General features: G+C 37.6%; 1 protein-coding gene across 7 annotated transcripts; it reads right to left on the minus strand.

The window, feature by feature from the left end:
• Positions 1-231: 231 nt before the first annotated feature.
• Positions 232-22,649, minus strand: LOC105052022 (serine/threonine-protein kinase STY46). 7 transcript variants are annotated; one of them, XM_029266709.2, is made up of 15 exons: positions 22,165-22,648; positions 21,425-21,539; positions 17,196-17,278; positions 15,617-15,689; positions 14,492-14,602; positions 11,448-11,498; positions 9,563-9,699; positions 9,351-9,458; positions 9,092-9,165; positions 6,810-6,985; positions 4,370-4,465; positions 2,122-2,202; positions 1,973-2,023; positions 828-962; positions 232-691 (listed from the first exon to the last, which is right to left on the minus strand). In XM_029266709.2, exons 1-15 carry the CDS (start codon positions 22,374-22,376, stop codon positions 614-616), a joined length of 1,581 nt encoding a protein of 526 aa, XP_029122542.1. In that variant the 5' UTR covers positions 22,377-22,648; the 3' UTR covers positions 232-613. The 7 variants fall into 7 exon arrangements, 5 of the variants coding, with proteins under 5 accessions (XP_029122542.1, XP_019708410.1, XP_073099304.1 ...); XM_019852851.3 differs by having other exon boundaries at positions 232-750; XM_073243203.1 differs by having other exon boundaries at positions 232-750; positions 819-962.
• Between the last annotated feature and the right edge of the window lie 1,638 nt (positions 22,650-24,287).

Raw genomic sequence — 24,287 nt, forward strand, 5'->3', positions numbered from 1 at the left:
CCGGTCCTGTCCCATGTCACAACGAGCAATGATCGCCCTTTGAAAATGACAAGGGCAGCCTTTCACGTTTTGCATCTCATGAACATACGAACAATCAACTTTGCCTCATAATTTTTTTTTGCTAGTCAAACATTGCATAGCCTAATGTATGAGTCGACTTACTGCCAGTACCATTGAAAATCACTCCCAGTCACACAGCCCTCCAAGCAGAAAAACAATTAAAGCGAAAAATGACAGATAGGCAGCCGTACACCAAGTAAATTGATTAGCCAAATCAGCAGATTTGCAAGTCAGTTTAGAAATACATAGACCGAAGAAAACAACAATTTTGGTCTTCGCCCCTGGGTGTGATTTCTTGTGAAAAGGATCAGTATAAATGAGGAAATAAAATATTCACAGTAGCCAGCAATATTGTGTTGAGTATGGTTTTTGACCAAAGAACCGGCAGCCGAGACAGAATATCAACAAGGCTCTATATAGATTTCTTCTTTGTGATAAAGACCACAGAAGAAACGTGAATTGAACGGAGGTGGAAGTCAACCAAATGCTGCTACATTGGCACATTGTATCAGCTTGATTCGTCTCTGTTAAACTTCGTTCGCAATGACTGCCATTAATCTACATATGGAATGGTTATTTTCTCCAATTTCTCTGAAGCATCTGTTTCCGGCTTGCTCGTTTCCCCATTTTCCTATTATAATGACAGAGAATTGGTAAGCCTGTGTACCACAGCGATGGCCTAGTTGCAAGCTGGATCATACGAAAATATTAATTAAGGTGGGCCTTCTCCCAGAGAACCAAAATTACTAGCAAGATACCTCCTGAACCTGTTTCAAAAGTTCCTCAAGCTCAACGATGATCTGTGAAAAAGAGGGCCGTTTAGCAGGAGCTGTCCCCCAGCATCTCTGCATCAAGTCTAGCAGTCCAGGATGTGCATGCTCAGGAAGCTCTGGGCGCATTCCCTGTATTTAACAAAGAAAAGGTGTACAGATTATGGATATCCAAATAGAGTCAAGCTTCACTTCACTAACATGGCCATAAATATTCATATAGCACATACATTTTAACCCCCAGCACTTGCATTAATCCACGCATTACAAGTAATAGTTTACTAAGTTGGCTTCAGCATCAAAATAATGCTGGAGTAACAACTCTACTAGCAAATAATGCTATTAGAAAAAAGGAACAAAAGCCATCATAATTCCTTACAATTCAATCATCACATGATGCTAAAACACAAGCAAAAAGGCATTTAATTCTTTCTTTCACATAATCTGAGTCACTCTCCTTTTATTTTCCCTTTCTTCATCTATTTTTTTTGATTATGCAAGCTGACATAACCCTTTCCACATTTTCAGAAAGGAAAATCCTAATATATGTTACAATGATATGCAACCGATCACATCGAAAACACACACAAACATGCACATATCAAAAGTAAAACATCATAAGTTGGGCAAAAACAAAATTGCAATTAAGGCATGCAAAACTGTGCCAAAGCATTCAGTTTGGGATATATCGAATTGGAGCAGTGAGTTACGAGCACACAGTTCATTACCTTGGATGCAAAATGGAGGGAGAGGGAAAAGAGAGAGGGAGAGGGAGAGGGGGAGCGAGGGAGAGGAAAAGGGAAGGCCCGCAAGCCCTCGTCAATGGCAAATTAAAAAAGGGCTCCCTTGTTTCGTTTCAAAACAGGAGAGCCCTATTCCGACCAGGGCTTTCAAGCCCTCCCTCCCTCCCCAACACCACACCACACCCCCCCCACCCACCCTCTCTCTCCTCTCTCTCTCCCCCCTCTCCAGCTCTCCTTTTGTCAGTACACCCAGGAACAATGTGAACCCACACTACGCCAAACCGGTATGCCCTCCGGTAGTAGTTCAGCAAACCTTGATTGCAATCATAATACCTCCCTAGTTCTATATAAGATCTTAATTTGAAAGTAATGGTAGCATCGCATGATAAAAATACAGACCTGCCTCACCCCTAGGGCGGCTTGCAGGGGTGTCATGGTATCATATGGGATCTGCATGCCAACACCATCGCAACTTACAGCAATATGGACATGAGAGTATATTCAACATTTGATCTCACTAATTTAAATATTGGAAAATTTCAGAGTACCTTTGATGTTGCAAGCTCCCAAAGCACAATAGCAAAACTGAAGATATCTGCTTTGTGATCATAAGGTTGATGATTTATAACCTGGTGAGAGGAACACAAATATATGAATCGGAAATAATGCATGAGAAAAAGAGAAAGGGAAGAACTATGATGTCATATTCAAGGTACTAAAATAGAAGATAGAAATGGACACCTAGTTCATAATTTAAAATTACAATAGACAAAATACTAATACATAGTCATATTAGACATTACTTGAGATTATTTGGGAAGGGCATAAAGGGTAACACATGTATGATTTTATGCATCCATTCACCGTCTATGTTGGACTGTATCGCATAATAACAGCTCTCATCAGCTGTGATGACAACTGTACAATCTGCACCCCACCCCCAGCCACAACACAAAAAGAAGAAGAAGAAGAAGAAGAAGAAGAAGAAGAAAGAAAGAAAGAAAGAAAGAAAGAATGAAAAAAATTACACACACACACACAGGAGAAAAAACACCCAACATCCTCTCCCTGGCCTTTATCCTGGACATCTGTTGATTACCCCCATCTATCTCCATCAATGCTTGAACCCTCTAACTACTCAATAGCAAGTTAAGAAAACCAAAAAACAATAACAAGAAAAGAGTACATACTTAGGGATCTTCGTAGCTTTCCTTTTCAAGTGCACTTTTTTTCAGGCATGAGATTTCCAGTGTATCAAATTTCATGTCTGCACCGTCATTTATTTTTTAAAGATCGGTCATGCTAAGTTTGAAAACTAAATCTACCTTGAGCTTGAAAACCAATTTTACATTAAGGAAAAGAGAAATCCAGAGCCTAGAATGTCCACGAGGCATTTCACCAAGAAATAAACAAAGATGTATAGTCGTCATAACTTCATCAAAACACTTAACTAAAACTTCATCTAGAATATCTTATCTCGTCTGACATGTCTTCAGGCTGGCTAATCAAATAAGTGCCATCAAATCACATGCTTCATTCAGAAGGTTTCATTTTGACCCAGTATACTTTCAGGAATGTTTTGCATAAAGACATTTTTCTTCAGAACATGTAATTTTAGGAATGAAAACAGCTGAATTGCAAATGAAGGGGTGAAGAAATCTATGATGAAACAAATCCAAGCCAAATTGAAGTTCCATTGTCCTTTCATTGCCAATTCTAGTCTGCAAGTGTCTTGGCAGTAACCAATGCAATGAGAGCTGATTAAGAAGATTATCATATATTCTATCATGAAACATGAGTCGAGCTCTCTTTTCCCTATTGTCCATGCAGTATGGTCAAAATTTTGGGTGAAAAAAATGGGTCAAATTAAACAAGTTGATTGTAGAAAAATGAGAATGTTCATTGTTGAAATGCATGTGTGGTCCAATGTGAAAGATTAGACTGCAAAATCGATTTTATTTGGAGCTATAGCAATTCCATAGAAATTGGAATAAAGATAAAGCGATAGAGAATCGATTGAGATGCCATAGTATAACAAAGATCTGAAGAAGCTCCAATAAGAATGGACATCTTATCTATCATAAAAAGGGGAGAAATCTAAATAATATAGGTGGGAGTCGCCAGAGGGATATGCAAAAGTTTAAAATACAAAGGTGGCCTTAAATAAACATGGCGAATGAGGAACAATAAAGCCAACTCTGAATAGTAAAGACAGTCTTAAAGAGAGTTCTCAACATTTCTTGCCAACCCTCTCCAAGGTCATCTTTCATTTCCTATCAATTTGCTAAAACTTTTCTTTCATAAGTAAACTATTTTTCCTCTTTTTGCATTTTTTTGACAAGTTCAATCATCTAGTCCATAAAACTGTAAACTTAATTCAGCCAAAGTATATAGCTGAATTTACTTGAAACTGCAATGCAAAGGGAACATGAGGAAATTTTTATTTCCAGAAAAGGATGTCAGAATTAAGGTAGATCTAATATGTGGACTGTGGAGGTTATGGGGAGAACAAAGAATCCAGTCCCAGCAATAATGCAGGATATATACTATGGAAACCAACTCCTAATAGATTTTCATTTCAGCGTTAACCAGAGGTAACTGTAGAATTAAGCCTAACACTAGGGATCATTATGCTTCACGGAAAGCTAAAGAAAAGAAAAAAAATGAAAATCTAAATGTCCAAAGGTCTGAACTCTTCTATTGTCAAGTTTCAAATTTGATATGTTATAGCTCCAATTACATAATACCAGTGAAGAAACATCTAGGAAGTGCTTCATTTATTGAAAGAAGAAAAACCTCAGGAGCCATCCATCTGTATGTCCCAGTTTCTGCTGTCATATCCCCCCCTCGATTTTGAAACCGAGCAACACCAAAGTCTGCCACTTTCACAACCTAGATGGAGAACATGAACATATTTATTAGTTGAAAATGCATTGTGATATAATTGAAAGAAATGCATTATCATTACATATACCAGTGCATTTACATATAAAAATTTTAGAGGCTGCAATATCATCCTCTCAGCTCCTACACGTTCAACAATTTTGATGATTGTCGAGAGCAGTTTGGGTCAGTCGGTAAGGGTGGGTGGGTGATTCCAACATATTTTATTGTACACAAAGTGACTCATGATTTTTCCTTAGTGATATCGTTTCCTTATGTTTAAATTTATTACCCATCTGAAAAGGATAACCATGGTTAGATGCTCCATTCCTTAGCTAAAGAAGAAATGGGGATTAGTACCCAATATGAATGTTTGGAGTGACCTCCAACTCTTTGGGATACATACATCAGCTCAAAATTATCCATGATATACTTACCATATACAAAACAGCATTTGCGACAACTATGTGCATTTTCAAGAGTATGACGAGAACAAAAAAAGTAGAACAATAAAATTCCCAACCAAGACCTTCAAAAAGCATAGTTGGACACAATATAAGTTAACTGATGAATTGAGCTTTATAGAACACAAAGCTGTGGCATTGATGAGCTTCAAGAATGATGAATTCAAGAAAACAACATTTTTTCCCCAGAACAATTAGCCACACAAGTCTTACAGCACAGTCTAGTGCCACCTGAGTAAAAGGATAAGTACCACAGCACTCCCTCTTTAAGCCACTTTATTTAACTGTGTGGCACAAGCTACAAATTTAGCACATGCAAACTCATCTAGTTGGTAATAGTTTTAAGATTAGGAAGTTAATAAATAACCTTCAGCAATTTGCTTTTATAATGTAACTTCTAAAATTGGATAGAACTTGTCATTCAAATGAAAGAAACAGAATAGAATGAGCTATGATTAGCACTGTTAGAACACAAGTTGCAAATCAGTATGAAGGCTGCAACAATATCACATACAAGGAGATGAGACTGATGGGATGAACAAAGAGATGAACATAAACAAATAAAACATAGCTCTCATTCCTCTATGTGATAAAAGGTTAACACTTGATTTGTGTGAATGTCTTAAGAAAACTCATGTTTGTCAACTCAATAAAAGTAGGTTTTTGAACTTGAGAGAATACCACTTCTTAAAGTTCATGACAACGAGTTAACTTTATACCCAAAAGACAATTTCTTGCAGCCTTCACAATTCAAGTTAGTTCATTTCATGAAATAAGTATTACTAACAAAGGAATATCAGTTATTCAACAATATTTAAAAAGTTTGTTTCATGAAATAAGTATTACCATAAAGGGAACATCAGTTATTCAACAATATTTAAAAATTTCAAAATACTATTAAATCATCATTTGTATATCAGACATTCTGAAAATCTCTAATCACAAGTTCTATTCAGAATAATTTCTAATTGTTAATATATTTCTCTTCCATCTAAATTTAACTTATTGATGTACAACCAAAATCTAGCATGGTGTCATTAGTCTTAATATCAGACACACAACATGCTTAACGGGCAATTTGATTGCAGGCAGATATTATGCCAAAGCAGACCTGTTATACGCAGATAAGTTCAGAGTCTTTGGAACAAAGATAATTATATAAACAAAATATAGCTAACTGCATTGGTTTGCTGCTCGGCAATAAAACTAGAAATTAGATTTAACTTTATTTGTTGTACCGGACACTGTTTTGATTTTTGAAATTCAGCCTCCAAACATTAGGAAACTGTTCAGCATCAATGTCTAAACATAAATGAAAGGCCATCCCATCGATTTGGAGTTGGCCGTGTACATCCTCACTCACAAGTGGTTATCATCCAAGGCCATGACCTTTGAATAAGAAGATTCTTCATGTTGTTTCATTCAGCCCCTATCCTCTTCAAACATTAACAGCAAATCTAACTTTTCTACATGCTTCTGCCATATAGTAATATGAACAGGGAAATGATGCCCCATGCTTCATGTACTTGGAGGTTTCATGCTCAAATTTTTCATCAAAATTTCTTCTGTTTCTATTCTTGTATCATGTTTCATATCTTAGCTACTACCAGACATGCTGAACAAAGAAAAAAAAGTCATTTGCAATAAATGCTACAATTACTTTACCAGCTGTTTGTTGTTACAATATATGCAGATTATCTATAAATTGCATGGCTCTTGTTACAAACCCATTATAGTTGTTCAACCTACAGATTCTCTTCAAGTCTCATTTAATAACCATAGATACGGCATGCATTTGGAGAAATCTCAAATCACTATAATGTTAGACAGGGATGAAGTATTCTAGCATTTAGCAAATCAATCACTCTCATATTCATAGGGAGACATACATGATTGTTATCCATCAGCAGGTTAGCTGTCTTCAAATCCCTATGAACAATGTTATTTTGGTGCAAATAATCCATTCCTCTGCAAATATCAAGTGCAAACTTCAGCAGCACAGGGAGCTCCAGGATGTTATGATGCTTATGAAGAAAGTCATAGAGGTTTCCTCCAGACAAGTACTCTGTAAGAGAATTTCAGCACAATAAACCAAGCATAACAAATTACTTGATGATAATCAGTAGGAAGAAAGAACAGCACAGAGCATTTCTACTATCGACAAAAAAAGCCATAAAAATCAAAATGGATTATGAAAATACAAAAAATTCTAAACAAAAACTTTTCCCCACATATCAACTGGCAAGAAAATAGATTCATGATGCAGGTTATGTAACTGCTAAAAAGAAACAGTATTGCACCATAACTAGGAATTGTTTTCAAGAGAAAAATCTCCTTGTAGGAAACCAAATACTTTAATAAATGTTAAAAAGAAAGAGTATAATAAATAAAATATAGAGAAACACATACACACACACATGCAATGGAATGAATCAGATAGAACAAAATGAGGAAAAGGGTGAAAATGATGAAATCGCATGATATCTCCAAAAAAGCAATATTGTTGGATCACAGAACACTTTTGAGATTTATACACCTAAGGTAGGACACTTATAAGGTCAAGGTTGGCAGAACCAGTACCAAAGCCTATTCCAGTTGCCTGGTGGTATGGTATAGAATAGTGCAGTGCAGTGTCATGCCGTGCCAACTCACGGTGTACGAATAAAGGGGAGCCAGAGAGGAAAGGGGAGGGGAGAAGGAAAGAGAGCGAATGAGAGAGAGAGAGAGGGGTGTGGGGGGGAGGGGGAGAGAGAGAGGGGGGGTTTCGAGCCCCCTCTCCTCCAGCAGCAGTGTAATGAAAGAGAGGAAGAGAGAGAAAGAGGGGGGAGGGGGGAAGAGAGGGGGGGCTTGGGGGGAGAGAGTGAAAGCCCCCTCCTCCGGTCTCTCACCCCTTTTTTTTGAATCTTTTTTAGTGAAGTTGGCAATCACTCTCTCCCCCTCACTCCTACGCTCTCTCTCCCTCCTTTCCTCCCACTCCCTCTTTCCCTCTTTCCTCTCTTTCCTTCTACCTCTTTCTCTCGCTCTTTGGTGTCTCGAATTGAGGGCCGGAACTATGCCGGTCTGCCCCCACTACGGCTCAACAAGTCCCAAACCAAGTGGATCAAGGTGGTACAGCAAACTTTGTTTAAAATTTATATGCCTAGTCGAAAGACTTGCCGTCTCAATACTAGATCCTGTACCTGTGTCAACCTATTACTATATCAATACGGGGCCGATTCGGCATACCAAGTGTTGGCACACCCCCATACTAGATACCGGTACCAAACTGATATGATATAGTACACCCCGATCCATCCAAAATTCTATACGATACAGCAAAACTTGTCTCGTAGGTATGACCCTACAATATGATATCCATAATTCACAAAGCACATGGTAATCATACATAATAGTAGATAGAAAACTGGCATCAAAATTAATGATTATAAACCTCGTGTCACATTTATCTCAAAGTATGTCCTTCATCGAGAAGAGGACATGAAACATACATGTAAGGGGAACCTTATGCATTCAAATTGTCAATTTAACATCTTATATCTATTGCACCTCAATATAACAAATACCAGAAATGGTTACATCATCAGTCATTCCATCAGACATGACTAGGAATTTGTAATGACAATGGATCAGGTACTATTTCAGTCATGTGCCCCATATAGGCACATTTCAGAAACAGATAAACCAAATCATGAGTGTGATATATACATAGGTTTGCAACCTTGAGCTTGTGCACAAAGAGAAGTCATATGCTACTCTCAGTGAAATTCAATTTTTTTAAAAAATTACCAAACATGGGTCTAATTAAAATGTTTATAGATATGAACCAAGAGGAACCGAAGTTCACAAATTAAAAGACATTTCAAAACCTGAAAAGTCCTAAACATATCAATTCACATAGTGAAAGAGAAATGTGTCCTAAAGGACATGCATCTATACTGAAAAAAACAAGAGATACCAGATTATGATAATACAATAGCCACCAACAGAAAATGTTCATGGCAAATCTTAGGTAATACCAAGCTCATGTGGGCTATGATGATAGCTAAGGACAAGGCATCCTTAGGTAATAACGAGCTAATTCAACTGAATCTAGAGGTGTTGAGATGTAATAGTCATAACATCCTTTATATCTAGCCTTCAGAATGAAAAGTCAGATGCCAATAAAAGATACCTGTTACTATGCATAGCTGTGGAGGTTTTGTGCAAGCACCAATAAATCGAACAACATTTCTATGTTGGACTTCCCTGAAAGGAAACAGAAGAATTTGAAAAATGAAAAGCAGGAAGAGAGAGAGAGAGAGAGAGAGAGAAGAGAAGAGAAGAAGAAGAAAAGTCGAGGAAAGCACATATAAACTGCTTTAGCTACTATCCAATATATCACAAGATGTCACAAACTTTCCATTGAAATGATGTAATAATTAATAATTCACCTTAAAATCATTACTTCTTGAGCAAATTCTGCCCCTGCAGTTTCATGTAGATGCTCAGATCTTAGAACTTTAATAGCAACATCCTCACCAAGGTAACTTCCACGATACCTGTAACTTAGATTGAGGCCATTAGCTGAAAATCTACTTGTAAAATGCCAAGCAAGCAATGTGTAATGAAGAGAATGAAAGGTTAGGATAAAAAAAAGACTCACAAGTCCCCACAAGATCCACTTGCAATCTTCTCTTCCATCTTTAATAATCTTTTGTCAATTTCCCACTCACCAACTTTTGGTTGCACTGCTAATATCTTCTCCGCAGCTGAAGAATGAGATGAACCGGACCACGACCCCTACATTCTCCCAAAACGCCAATGCAGAATGCATCACTATCAATTACTAACAGATTCAGCAACCTACCAAACCAGGTAAAGATAAACCTTGAAAAAGCTATTAGAAGACCTAAAGTGCAACCTTACTTGTACAAGCCCAAAAGGCAACAGTGAGATATTGTAAGAGTTCGCCGTGATAAATGACATTGCAAATCTTTCTCTACATATAAGTCTTTATGAGAAGAAAAAAATGAAACAAAGAGAAGGAAAGTGCTAGGCTCGGTATGGACATGGATGTAAGATAGTGCTAGGCTCGGTATGGACATGGACACTGTTTTGATGGCTAAACTAAGCTAGGCAACTCAGGACTTTTCTTCTTTTAATATGGGTCCAGGTCAAGTAACCAACCTAGGCATGTCAGGACTTCTCTTTTTCTTTTAATATGGGTCTAGGCCAAGTAACAGCTTCAAAATTGTTTTGGCTTAGGACAAGGCTGACAATTGTGCCGTCCTAGCATGGCCCATTGACAACATTATGAATGAGTCTCAACCATAATGGCAAAGTCAGAATGGATGGAAGATGTATGCCCGGATTTTAGTTAAACAAGAATAATCATATATAAAGCACACATTACAACTGAACAACAAAAGAAGAAAGAAAGAACAAGACCAAAATGCAGTAATCAACAAAGTTAAATAAGCAGGTTTTTTTTATCTTGTCACGTTCAAACTTACATTTCACATGGTGGAAAAGGATAATCCAAAATGATCCAGGTTATGAGGTCCCACGCGATGCAGATTATGGAAGGAACAAGCATGATGCCATGCATAATATGCCAAATAGGTTTCATCAAGTTATGTGATTAAGTTTACATATGCTGAATATTAGTGAAACATTAGTCTGCATGATTATTGCAATATTAAGATATAAAATTGCTAGGTACCAAACTACGCTGTGTTACAAGAGTCTACATCAACCTCCATCATGAAGGCAAGATTACAGCATCCCTGAAAATTAACCTATGCTATCTACATGTTACCAGAAACCATATAAAACACCAGAGATGATATGTTGCTAATTATGCATAGCAAGAAAACATTAGACACCATGCATTGCATCACACAAAATATATTTTGGTCAAGGTGACAAATTAGGAAATGACCCTTATCATAAGGCATGATGAACTCTAACCAAGAAAAATTTTATCCCAGGAGGATCCTTTTAGATATTTTTACATATCAATAGCAAAGCAAAAGCAAATTATAATTTGGTCGTTTACGATTAATGTAAACTTGCATTCACATACTGAATGCCTTTCCTAAGCTGTTTCAAACATTTAATTCTTGCTATCTTTTGGCATTTGAAGGTTAATTTAAACAAATCTGAGCCCTTATCAGAAATATAAGCGTGCCAGCCCAAAATAATGGCCTACTTCTTGCATTTATCCTCCTATAAATCAACAACAGCAATTTTTTCCCAACTAAAAGCATAGCATGTGCAAGCATTCATTTCAGACTTAAAGATATATAACTAGAGCTTCAGAAGGAAAAACATGGAATAAATCCATGACATGGATACTAAAGAAGCTATAGGTCTGTTGTCCTCCCTATTCTAGTCAAACTGAAGCAAAACAATGGTAGAATTATTACAAATATATAAACAAAGAGACTGATCCATATTTCGTGAAAGTAAAAGTGATGGAATTAACCATGCCACAGTAGAAAGAAATATGAAGGTCTGTGAGTCCAATCAACTGAGGAGAGTGATACCTCATTTCTTGCAATTGCTGCCTCAAGCTCCTTGTGCAAGCCATCTGTATCCTGAGCACACCATTGCAAAGTCAGCAACTTTTGGGCTCGACAAAGATCCCTGTCATAAAAAAGAATAGAATCACAATGCCCCTTAAGTATCTAAAAAGGCCCACATGGTAATGTTCCTACCCATCAAAAAACGCCATACCCTCCCAAACAGGAAGGGGCGTACCATATGGTACCAGTACCAAACCGGTACAATATGGAGGGTGTACCAACACCCTAAAGCAACTCCATACCAGGCATACAGATACAGTAACAAGGGGGCACCGGTACAAGACCCGGTTCTGAGATGGTGTACCTTGCTACCAATAGTGGCATTTGATTTATTAGACAAGAAAAGGTGAATGAATAAGCCTCTAATGGCAACGTATTTTAGCAACAAGTAGCGGACAAACACATGAATTTCATGAAGGATAAAATATACTCCTAACATGATAGCAGAGACCACAATCCAGAAATAAAACATTGAACCGGCCCTTTTTTGAGCTAGAAGAAGAAGCTTAGGGCCACTCAATCCCCATACCCACCCCACCCAGCCTAGGCAGAAACCTAGGACTAAGAAATAGAAGGAATTTGGAAATGTGAGCTGACACCCAGCAGATTCAAACCCACACCATTAGACAGCAAGATTTCCTACCATCACAACCAATATTCGGTGGTAATCAAAGATCCAATTCATTTGAACTTTCAGCATAGCATAAGAACACTGGTAAGCCTATCCTGATAACTTAAAGCCTCTTCTATAGAAAACAAATTAATGGAACTCCAACTCTTATAATAGCAAATATAGAAAAAAATCAAAACATCTTTAAGAGTCAACTCTAATGCTTTCAAAGTTTCCTAACCCAATGTACACCTACAGTACAACTCAGTCAGACACTAATCCTATATTAAATAAAAGTCAGAAAATGAAAAATAGTTTTAAAATTTTTAGTTCAAAGTTACAAGAATAAACAAATGATCTACCAATCTTAGCCCATGGGATTGATATAACACATAGAAAACATAGAAAAATGGAATAAAACATTGAAAATCATGGTTCCTGTCTTGCCCAAGATCTTAGCCGAAGAATCAGTATCTCAGGAAGTACTCACCAACACAACATATTTAAAACTATTAGACCTTATTATCTCGGCCAATAAACCAATTCATCTTGAGAATATTCAAGCTTTTTAGTATTGTAAATGATTTTTTAAATTATTAAAAATTAAATAATCCTCAAAACATAATTTAATCTCATTTCAAATAAACCTGTTGACATTTTGATGCCTTGGTCATGACATGTTGATCAAGATCTTGAAATACCTTTGTTTCTTTTAAATTTCTCAAACCTTCAACCATGGCCAAAATAATCCCAAGTTTTCGTTCATCTTGATATCAGTTACTCAGCAAGATACTAAAATCTAGCAAAAAGTAGAAAATCGTAAAGTTACATATATGGTAGAAACAAGCATGGTCACGACTAAGGAGGCAATCATGTCAATAAAGACTTTCATCACCGAGCAAAGCCAGAAGCCACACAACCATGAATCTCAACAATGACAAGAGAAAGGATCTAGAGAAGGATCACACTGAAATTCCTGGTGCCTTTGAGGTTTGTGTGGACCATGCATAGGAACTTGAGTTCACCAAGATGGAAAAGTGGCTTCATAGACATGACCTAAGAGAGTAAACACGCGAAATCACAAAGGAGCTTAAAAACAATGCTTCAAACACCAATGGACAACTTCAAGGTTCAAGTGATTAAGTTCAAAGCTGTGATTGAGGAATAGAGAGAGGAAGCAAGAAACAACCAGATTTCTTTTTGACAAATTGTATTATAGTAGAGATTAACCCCATCTCAAGGCCCAAGGCCAGCTTAAAAGACCTGCAGGGCCATGATAAGCACATAAGATCCATAAGGGAGAGACAAAACTAGCACATAACAGAATGGGCACATAAGATAACTGCCAACTAGAATTAAACCCAGCTTCAAAGAGCATGATACCTACAAGACCAAGGCCGCTTGTATGGAGATAGTGATACAGCGTTGGCCAGGAAGGATGCAAATGCAAGTGAGGAACCTCGAAGTCAGCCCACAACTCGCATTCATAATGAAGCCTGTGATGCAAAAGAAAATAATAACTAGCAGTTCGTCACTCACTCCTCTTCAGAGTTGGTCATGTTTTGTTGGTGGTGCAGATATGCAGAATTCATCAAAAGGTGCAACACATGGATGTCAAACAAACTTGATGTGGTTGCTGTGACAGCATGGTTTTGCCACTGTAGCAGCAAGATGGATGCCCAGGATCTGTTTGCTTGAATTCCTAGAAGGTCATTGGGCACAGTTGGCGCAAGGCTATTCTTCGTTCTATAGCCATTTCTTGTCTGCAGGCATGTTAACACCCCCCAATGCCCCCCGCCACGCAACACACCCCCCCCCCACCCCAACCCAACCCAAAATAATAATAATAATAATAACAATAATAATAATAAGAAAGAAACTACGAAACCATATGCAAAATTCAAGGCACTCAAGATTATGAAGATGGCAAAGAAGAATATGGGAATAGCTAATTTCCCAAACCCATCAAAAGTGCCCCACAGTAAGAGATGACATTACCACTGATTAGATCAATTGACCTTGTTGAGCTTGCTGCAACAAGCCTATAAGAATTTATCAACTGCACAATGCTCTACAGTAACAAGTTCAGTTCCTTTACCTTCCCATTACTGTGCAGAGTTCAAAAACGATAGGCTGTTGAATCCAAGTTTCATACCATTTCTGTATCTATCAATGTTACATGAATTTTGCTTATGTCATGTTAAAGGTAATACCAACACAACTTCTTTTAGCATTTCCTTTCATAATATATCATGTCTACACAGAATAAGAATAAGCCAAAACAGAACTAAACCCATGTAATGTCAAAAGATATATTTCTTATTAGATCTAGAAGTGCAAAACTTAAGATACCAACAGATTATGCAAGTATGTCGAAGTTAAGAAAAAAGCCTACCTCTTCATGCCACCCATCTACAACGAATACATCCAGAGAATAGCCATCCATTGTTGAAAAGACATGAGCTTCACGGATGTTCAATCCAATATCAGATAGCAAAGCAGACAGCTAGTCAGACATATGACACTTAGTAAGTCCATGTGTACCATTAATTAAAACATAAGATATAAAGAAGCCAAAAAAAAAAAAATCACATCATTAATATATAAAGAACTAAAGGAATGAATATAGGTGCATTAATTTTGAAGGCATGGTCACCATTGATAAACAAGCTAGATAAGGAAAACACATTAAAATGTCTTTTTTTAAAGAAATATTCAGAATCTATTTCATGTGCAATTTTAAACTGAGTATAGTAATAGCATCGAACTCAAACTACTTGAATAATAAGATAGATACTTCTAACAATTCAAGAGTCCACACAAATTAAAGCACATACGTACTCGAAGTGCAAGAAAACAAAATATTCAGTATTCCAGAATATATGTTATGCAACAATGATTACGTTTGCTGATCATAATGGTAGGCAAAGTAGGCAGTCAAGCGACTCCATGAAAACACTAGCATCAAAGTCAAACTACTTGAATAATAAGATAAATACTTAAACTTGTAACAATTCAAGAGTCCACACAAATTAAAGCGTATACGTATGCTAAGTGCAAGAAAAAAAATGTTCAGTATTCCAGAACATACAGACTATACATTATGCAACAATGATTACTTTTGCTGATCATAATGGTAGGCATAAGTTAGGCAGTCAAGCGACTCCATAAAAAATCTAGTTTACATCACACGGATTTGATGACAATGCAATTCAATGCTAAATAGAATCAGAACAAATGTAGATAAATCCTTCATTTTACTTTCCAATATATGTTTGTAAGGGGGAAAAAAGTATGATTTCCAATTGGATAGAAAATATTATACATGAATCCTAACTTAGAATACATGAAGCACAACAAGTAAATAGGTTTATATAAAGCAGATAGTTGAATTCTTGTACCAAAATCTATGTTTAAAGAGAAAGAGTAAGTTTAATTATCTGAATATAGTATGAACTACAAATCAAAAAGGATAAAACATAAAATATTTAGCCAATTATGCATGATAGCATATACCTACCTGGCTAAGGAGCTTTGGTTTGTCAATAGTAGAAAAAGTTACTTCATGAATTGGGACATATGTAACATCATGCCTGCACATTATCAAAATTCAAAGGACTTAGTTTTTACCATTTCAAATGCCCTACAAAATACTTCAAGCATGCTTAAAGCACTATGACCTATGTATTATTTTGAGGTTTCTACGCCAAACTAACACAACGAATGAGAACTTAATCTACAGGCAACTCCATGATAACAATTTCAAGGTAAAAATTGGCAGTATAACAATATATTTCAATGGATCATTTCAAGTAATAAAGTTATCCATCCCAGACATTCAAAATTTCACATAATGAGAGAATGGTTTTATAACAAAATTTCGCATAATGAGAGAATATTGCCAAAACAAAAAAACAAAAAAAAACAAAAACAAAAGAATATACCAATGATAACTAGCTGTAGATTTTCATGCTTCTTTAGAGTTAGCTCATTCTTAACTCTAGAACTGACCAAGTTTCCATCAGAGTCAACTTTATGTAAATTCCTTCACCATCCTTTCTTAGCAAGAGTCACATTCAGTAAAAACATAGCTTTCCAAAATCCCCTTCCACGGCTTCAATCAAATGTCATTCCAATATATAAGAACTTCATGATTATGTCAGCAAATTGTGATTAAGTCCCATATGCATAGGTTCTCATTCCTACCATTCTCATGTTCAACTACCTAAAAGAAGGGCATAAGCAGTCAAGACATAAGATCTCATATTACTTCTGTAGCCTGGAAGTTAAATAAATTGATCTAATATCACTTATTACTTGTGCTCGCATGAAAACAAAACCATTCTAAGAGGATTCTCAGGATTCCTGCAATAGTTGAGCAAGGTCAATAACACGGTTTTGTTTTCCATTTTATCCATCTCCCAGTTATTAAGTTTGCACGTAACTCACCTCCTATAAAGCTTTTATACTACAACAACACTGACAGAACACCATTTCCATGGGCTTGGATGATGAGCATTTCCTTGGGCTTGGATGATGAGCATCTAATATTAAATATGTACAATAAGGATCAAAAAAAAGTACAGATCACAACATTTATATAACACGAAACTTCGGTTAAATCATCTCATATTGTATAATTCTTGTTCTCACAAGGTATGGGGAAAATTCTTTTTTTGAAATTAACAATCATTAGCAATTAATATCTGGTAAGACTACTATTCAGGTAAGTATTACTTAAAAACGATAAACTCAAAATCCCAATTGCAGATTAAACATCATATAGTTATAAAAACTGATCAGGCAAAAGGCACAGTGGATTTACCTTAAGCGATCAATAAATGTAGCAATTTTGAAGAAAAGTTAGTTCCACTGTTTTGTAAGAATCAATATTGGAAAGCTTTCGGATTCAAAATTGTAATGGAAAATGGCTACAAAATTATCAAACACAATTTTTAAAAAAAAAAATCACAATAGATGCTACATGAGATTGAGAATATCGTAACCTTGTAATTTATACATATCATGAATCATGATTAATAAGAATCATTGTAACACTTGAGCAAAGAAACTGATTTTGGTCAGGCATACATAAATACCTTGTAGGAAGAGCATCTGCAACATTTGTTCCATCTTCAGTGTCCTCAGTGGTCTTTCTCACGTCCAAATTTAAGTCCTCAAGCTTTGAGCAAGGTTCAAAGTCAATCCCACAATCCCTATTTTTACTCAAATAAGTACTAAATAAATAATCAAGAAGAAAGTGTTTTAATGCATAGGAAGGTTTAGATGAGTAAAAAGCTTCAAAAAGAAGGTATAAATTTGGCTAAGAATTATCACTATTTGCAAAACTACATGTTATATGGTCACTCTAATGGGATCAAGAAGGGGCGACAACAGATGCTTTAGTATAACACTAGCTAAGGTCGGGAACCTGAAATCGGATGCCATTCTCCTTCATGTTCAGTATTATCACATCCCCTTGAAGTTGAAACAGATGTTAAAATTTGATGCAGATCCTTTCCCCTATACTCTAGTATGAACATGCTACTCAGCATACAGAAAGAACAAGAAATTTGACGGGGAATGTTTGGGCACCAGTAAAGGGGAAAAGAGGATTGGTGGACTGATACTTCCACAGGGTCCACATAAGTTTTATATATATATATATATATATATATATATATATATATATATATATATATATATATACGTATATGCATACGCATATACACACACACACACACACACACACACACACACACACACACATATATATACATACATATACATATACATATATACATATACATATATATATATACATATATATATATATATATATATATATATATATATATATATATATATATATATTATTGTTGAAGTTTGTTATCTCGAGGAGCTACCATCATAGATTTCATATATATCTAAGCTGGGTTTGCACCAACAGTTTTATTTTCAAATATTACAATGCACAAAGCTCAAATTAAAAAGGGACCAGGATTTTCCCAACCAACATATCCTAGTATTATTAGGGGCAAAAGGATTGAACTAACCAGCATTCTCGAAACCGTCCTCAACCAGACGGTTCGAGGCATGCCGAACCAAACCGAACCGGCGGGGAACTAGGACAATTCCAGCGTGGAAAACAGCACATGCCAGTGCCAGAGAAGAAAGAAAGGGAAAGAGAGGGAGAGAGAGAGAGGAGAGAGGGAGTATCGACGTCATGCCGGGGGCCGTCGGTGGCCCGCTATGGTCGTCGGAGGGCAGCGGAAGCATCCGCATAGCTCGTCGGTTCGCCTGATAGGACTTTGAAATAAGCGAGAAAAAGAGAGAGAGGGGGAAGATCACCGGAGATGGGAGTGACGGCGTTGCGATCGCAGATGCGGGCTTCACTGGGGCCGAGGGATGGGGTGGCGGAAGCGGCGCAGGCAGCGTCGCAGTGAGGGGCTGTCGCCCCAATTCACGCGACCCCCTTTTTTAAAATCAAAAAAATTAAGTGAAGTCGGCAAACCATTTGCCGACTTCACTATTTAAAATATTTTTTAAAAAAATTTAAAGGTTTGCCGGCTTCACTGTTTAAAATATTTTTAAAAAAATTTAAATCAATGAAGTCGGCAATTCGATTGCCGACTTCATTGATTTTAATTTTTTTTAAAAAAACTTTTAAACAGTGAAGTCGGCAAACCATTTGCCGGCTTCACTTAACCTTCGGTTTAAAAAAAAAAACTGTGAAACAGGGGTGACGCCCCTGTTTCACACCCGCAGAACCACGCGCATGGACTGCGTTGTCCGGCGACCACAGCGGCCAGTCGGAGGCCATCCGACGGCCCCACCGACCCCTTTTCTTTCGTCCTCCCCCTCTCTCCTTTTCTTTCTTCCTCCCCCTCTATCTTTATTTCTCTCTCTTTTTCTTCTCCTGATTCGGGTGCACTTGCCTTCGTCGGTTCGCCACGATTCGGTACGGTTCGAAACCATACCAAACCATACCGTCGGCCAGCCGATACGGCCGCCGGTACCGGTTCCGCAATCCTTGAAACTAACTCAATCCAGCTCCAAAAAAAAAAAAACCAAAGAAGAACCAATTCAACTTGAACATATGTCCTTTGAATCATGCTCGGAATCCAAGAGTATACAAATTAACATATGTCCTATGAATTGTGTGTGTTATGGTTGACCTAATTTGACCTGAAAATGCTAATAGTCCAATAAAGTCATAAAGCCATATAGCACTCTTGGATTCAATTTTTGTCCTATTAAAATATGGATTAAGCCCGGATCACCCAACACATAATACGACCAAACCCACTTGCCAGTGTTGCATGGACATAAATACAAGAATTGGATTCAGATGCACATCCAAGCATTTGACTTGGCAAGAAGGAAAAAGAAGATACAAGAATACATTGGGTAAATTATAATTTTAATTAAATCAAATATACCTTTAATCTTCTTTATTTAAACATCCAAAATAAATATTAAGAAAATATTATTCATTAAGGTCTTTCAATATACATGTTTTTCATTTAAACTTCCCGATTAACTTAAAAATTTAAGAAAAGATGACATTTTCTAAAGTTATTTCAATATGTTCATAATTGGTCAATCACTACAAAAGAAAAAAAAACTCATTTCTAACAAGAAAATGGAGGGTCAAACTCATTATTGGATGAGTTCAACTCTTCACCAATCTTTAAAAGTGGCAATCATAGAACTTCATAAGCATCCAAGAATATAATGCAGATCTATCTTGGATACGTAACCGACATAGGTTTCTGGAGCGGGAAGCAAGTGTCCAGGTAACATGGCTGCTTGCAGACCTTTGTACCATACCAACAAGCTCAAATCCTTGCAATCAACTTGTTAAGGTGCTATATCACATCATTTTGATTATAGCCACTACTTCAACTTGAACCTCCATTGCACTTCTTTCCTATTTACTTCAGGCCATACCAAGTCACTAATTGTTTTATGAAAAAATAGAAAGCCATGCAAACCAAAGCTACAGAAACCATTATACCGTCATGCACCTGGTTGCATCCTTATCCATGCAACCCACTTCCATCAACTTATACGGCTTCTCTAAGTATCGATTTTACTTAAGCAGTTCCTCTAGTGCTAGGCTGTTTTTATAATGACTTTTTCATTAAATATCCATGAAGATATGATTGCAAAACTTAAAGCCCAATATTCCCAAGCAGTTGCATGTTCAATTTTCCATATATGGGCAGTATCATGATACTTTTTCATATAAACTCCATGGTCATACTTCTAATGTATTTATTGCTTTTTGTTCTCGATATTCACTCAAATGGCAAGATTTTTGGATGTTTGGCACGTGAACATGCAAGGGGAAAGAGATCTTCTAAAGTATAATCTTCTTTCCATTTGCTAAGAACAGTGACAATTCCACTTCTTCAAGAGATTTCAATTACAATACCAGATAGTTCATTAGTTGATACACAAAATTGTTTTTCAATGATAAAGCAGCCAAGAACTATAAACATACTATTAGTCCACCTGTGCATAAGAAGTACTTAAATAGACATTTTATCAATTACTCATATAGTTGTGGATGCTTTTAAAGGGGAAGAGAAAAGAGATACTTTGGGGCAAGGTTTTCCCAGTTTTCCCATAGAATAGGACGTGTCACTATCCCGCCCCGTCCCGATACTTGGGATAAAGGATGTCCCAAAGCGTCCCGATCGAGATGCTGAGATTCTAGCAAGACGGTCTATTCCAACACATAGGATGGTACTCCATCCCAGTGTCCCACAAGACATCCCGGGACATCCCGCTGGGATCTGAGTCCCTGCTTTGGGGAACTCATCATGATTGTTTGAAACGTTTTCAGCTGTCATTATGATATCATACCATGTTACTGAATCAAGATGTTGTTCAACATGCTAAATTTGCTCTCAAGGTGAAGTATTAATAAACTAGAATACTAACTGTGATTGTAGAAATCTGGATTCCATGCACAGATATTGAAGAATCCTATGCCTTTCTAAAGAAAGATTTATACCAAATTTGGCCTAGGACACATTTTGATTGAAAGAGAAAAATTATAGTTTCTGTCATGGTTCTCCATATCAGTGCATACCAACCCATACCAGACATATCGTGCTGTACAGGTACTGAACCAAGACTTGGTATGGGGGTGTACCGAGTCTCAGGATATTGACCCTGCATCAAACATACCAACATTGCAGCATGATACCGGTATTGGTCTATAACCGAGACGGTGAACCTTCATTTCTGTTATTAAATTGGCAATTGAATTCCAGCACAGCTCCCTAAAATCCAGTCAAGGTTAGTTGAAGTATACCTTCATGAAACGGACATGGAAGGCTGGGCGCCTTTCTGGGTTCTCGGCCTCTGCTAGAATCTTCTGATGTAACAGGACATCTTCAGCTTTATCGATGCTCACATCCACTAGGTAACTGAGTAAAATACAAAAGAAATCAGTGTCTAGGTACAAACAATCGAAGGACTCCTGTATTATGCCCATGACAGAGGGCAGAAAGGAAAACAAGAATCCATGCCATTTATAAGCATTAAGGCAGCTATATTGAAAGGAATTCAAGAATGCAAACATGAAAGCGACTATGTAGCACACTACTCGGAGTTTTACAATTTTGGACTCATGAATCATGCTTTCCCTCAAAAACCTAAACCAGAGGATTTTCGAAACCAGAATTAAAGTCAACCAACTACCCTAATGACATCTCAGAACAAGATACCACACAACTTAAAAGAAGAAACAAAACCAAGAAAGGAAAACGATCCAGATACTCGATCAGATAGAGAAAGAGAGTAATCCGTCGTCCGATCTACCCCAAAGTCCAAGAACCAACAAGAACTGCTACGACCCATACGATCTCAAGAATTCCACTGGAGGACAACTAAATCCATTGAAGAAATGAAATGAGAACCAAAGGCATCCAGTTTCAATACCAAAGCCAAGCTCGAATAAAATAATACTTAAAAACCAGCACCAAATCCGCATCATAAACCCTAGCAAACAAACCCAAGAACCCATCAAGAACACGGCCCGTTCCACATCACCTGGCCGGCAAGCGGTTGAAGTGGGCAATGAGCTCGTCCTTGTAGTGGGGATTGGAGACGACCTCCTCGATCCCGTTCTCCATCAGCCGCGCAAAGATTTCGTCCTTGATGTCGCATGGCGCGATTCCTTCTCCGCCGGCGTGGCTGAGCCCCCTCGGCGGCGATGAGCTCTCCCCAACCTCCTCGATCGCCTCATCCACCCCTGCCTCCATCCAAGCCGCCACGAGATCCGCCGCCCCCCCCCTCACGGCGCGCCCATCGGAGGGGAGACCAGAGCTAGCTGTAAGCTAGGGTTCCGGCGAGCGAAGAGAGCGAGGTAAAGAGAGAAGTTCTTGGCGGTGATATAGGAGTGGGCAGGTGGAGATTAACGGGACGGAACGGGGGTAGAACGGTCTTTTGGGGGAGGGGGCGAGCGAGAGATAGAGAGAGAGAGAGAACGGAACGTTGAACCTTTGTGGAACTTTCGAGGGTGGGTGAGAGAGAGAAAGATTGAGGGAGGGAAAAAGGTTCGAGGGTCGTATATAAAGAGGATAAGGTTCGGATAAACGATGGATGTGGGGGAGTGGGGTTGGAGAGTGGGAGTGATAGCGGATCCGATCGTTGTGCCGAATAGCGGGACCGGGCTGCTACCGAATAATGAACCTGACACGTGGCCGCTTTTGTGGGTCTTTGTTGGCTGGGGTATGTTTATGGTTCACAAAGACCGGACGAACCCAGCGGTCCGGTTTGTTCTGAAGTCCAATCCAATCAGACCGGTCTAGTTTAGGATAAATTGGATGGCATAAAGTAGTTGGGTCCGGCCAACAAATATTTCATGAACCTAATGTCGTCCTCCAAAAAATTAATCTTGTAGATTATTTCCTGGTTGACATCATGCACTGCTAAAGATTTTTAAAATAGCTAGGTTTGGTCGTGCCCGGCAACTAACCAGCTTTGACCGGTTTTGGTCAAGAATATTAACCTGGATCCCTAAGTTTCAACTCCATGGATAAAGATGGAGTTCGGGTTGCTCATGATAGAGTAGGAACATGGGATGTGTGTGGCCATAAAAACTTTAAAAACTGATGGATTGTTAGACGCGCCTCACCAACAGACAATGCCAGAGTCTGCGTTATTATGATAGAATGGACATGAGACATTATGCCATTCACCCATTGTGATCTAGGTTACAATTGTTGTTTTTCAGGATTTTTTTTTTCATTTTTTTTGCGTGAAAGGTTACAATTGTTGTTAGAGAAGCAAAGGGTGAATTGGGTGGAAAAGTTAATCACACACACAAGGATGAAACCATTATGAGCTTAAGTTTTTGGGACTGGCTGGGATTAGATCCACATTATTTTAGATGCAAATTTTACTAATCTACTAGCAAACTGCATATGGCTTAACTGAAATATTGACCATCTAAGAAGATACATCGTTATCATCTTGGCTACCTAACCTTATCATTGCATAGCTCCAAATGAACCATTTACTAACAATTTGGGGACCAATCAGTTAGCCCAACTATCTAAATGAAATACAATACATACATACATACACATATGCATGCATATATATAGCTTAATAATAAGTACCAATCAATCTATTTAGACATGTCAACTACCGGTGGGGAAAGGAATTTGATGAAGATGTGGTCATGTTCATGGTTGCAAAGCAGCCTTGATGGTGATTTTTTATCTATTTATATCCCAATCAATCTCATGGATTACGATTGAAGATGTGGAATTGGAATCTTATTAAGAAAAGGCACAACTAAGATGATTCCTTTGATACGATTCTCTAATGAGAAGATTGTCTTTGTTCAAGGAGGCACTGACCCTGATCCCGATCCTGACCCTGACTTTGACCCTTTAGTCAGGCTTAAACTAGTCCATATCGGCTTGGTTAGTAAAATAATCAGGATGATATATATACTATATTTAATATATAATGTCGTGGCACTGGTGTCGACCTCAAGACAGCAAACATTTTTGTCCAAAAAGATTGTATTTTCTAACCTTCAAAGGGGGAAGTCCTGCTGTCCCTTGAATTTTTTTGGGTAGTAAAGAGACCCTTTTTTTCCCTTAATCTACATGAAATTAGGTTTGGTTTTGACTTACATGTGTTGCTGATAGGGACAGCCA

The sequence above is a fragment of the Elaeis guineensis genome, chromosome 9 (assembly GCF_000442705.2).
Source record: "Elaeis guineensis isolate ETL-2024a chromosome 9, EG11, whole genome shotgun sequence".
Classification (NCBI taxonomy): domain Eukaryota; kingdom Viridiplantae; phylum Streptophyta; class Magnoliopsida; order Arecales; family Arecaceae; genus Elaeis; species Elaeis guineensis.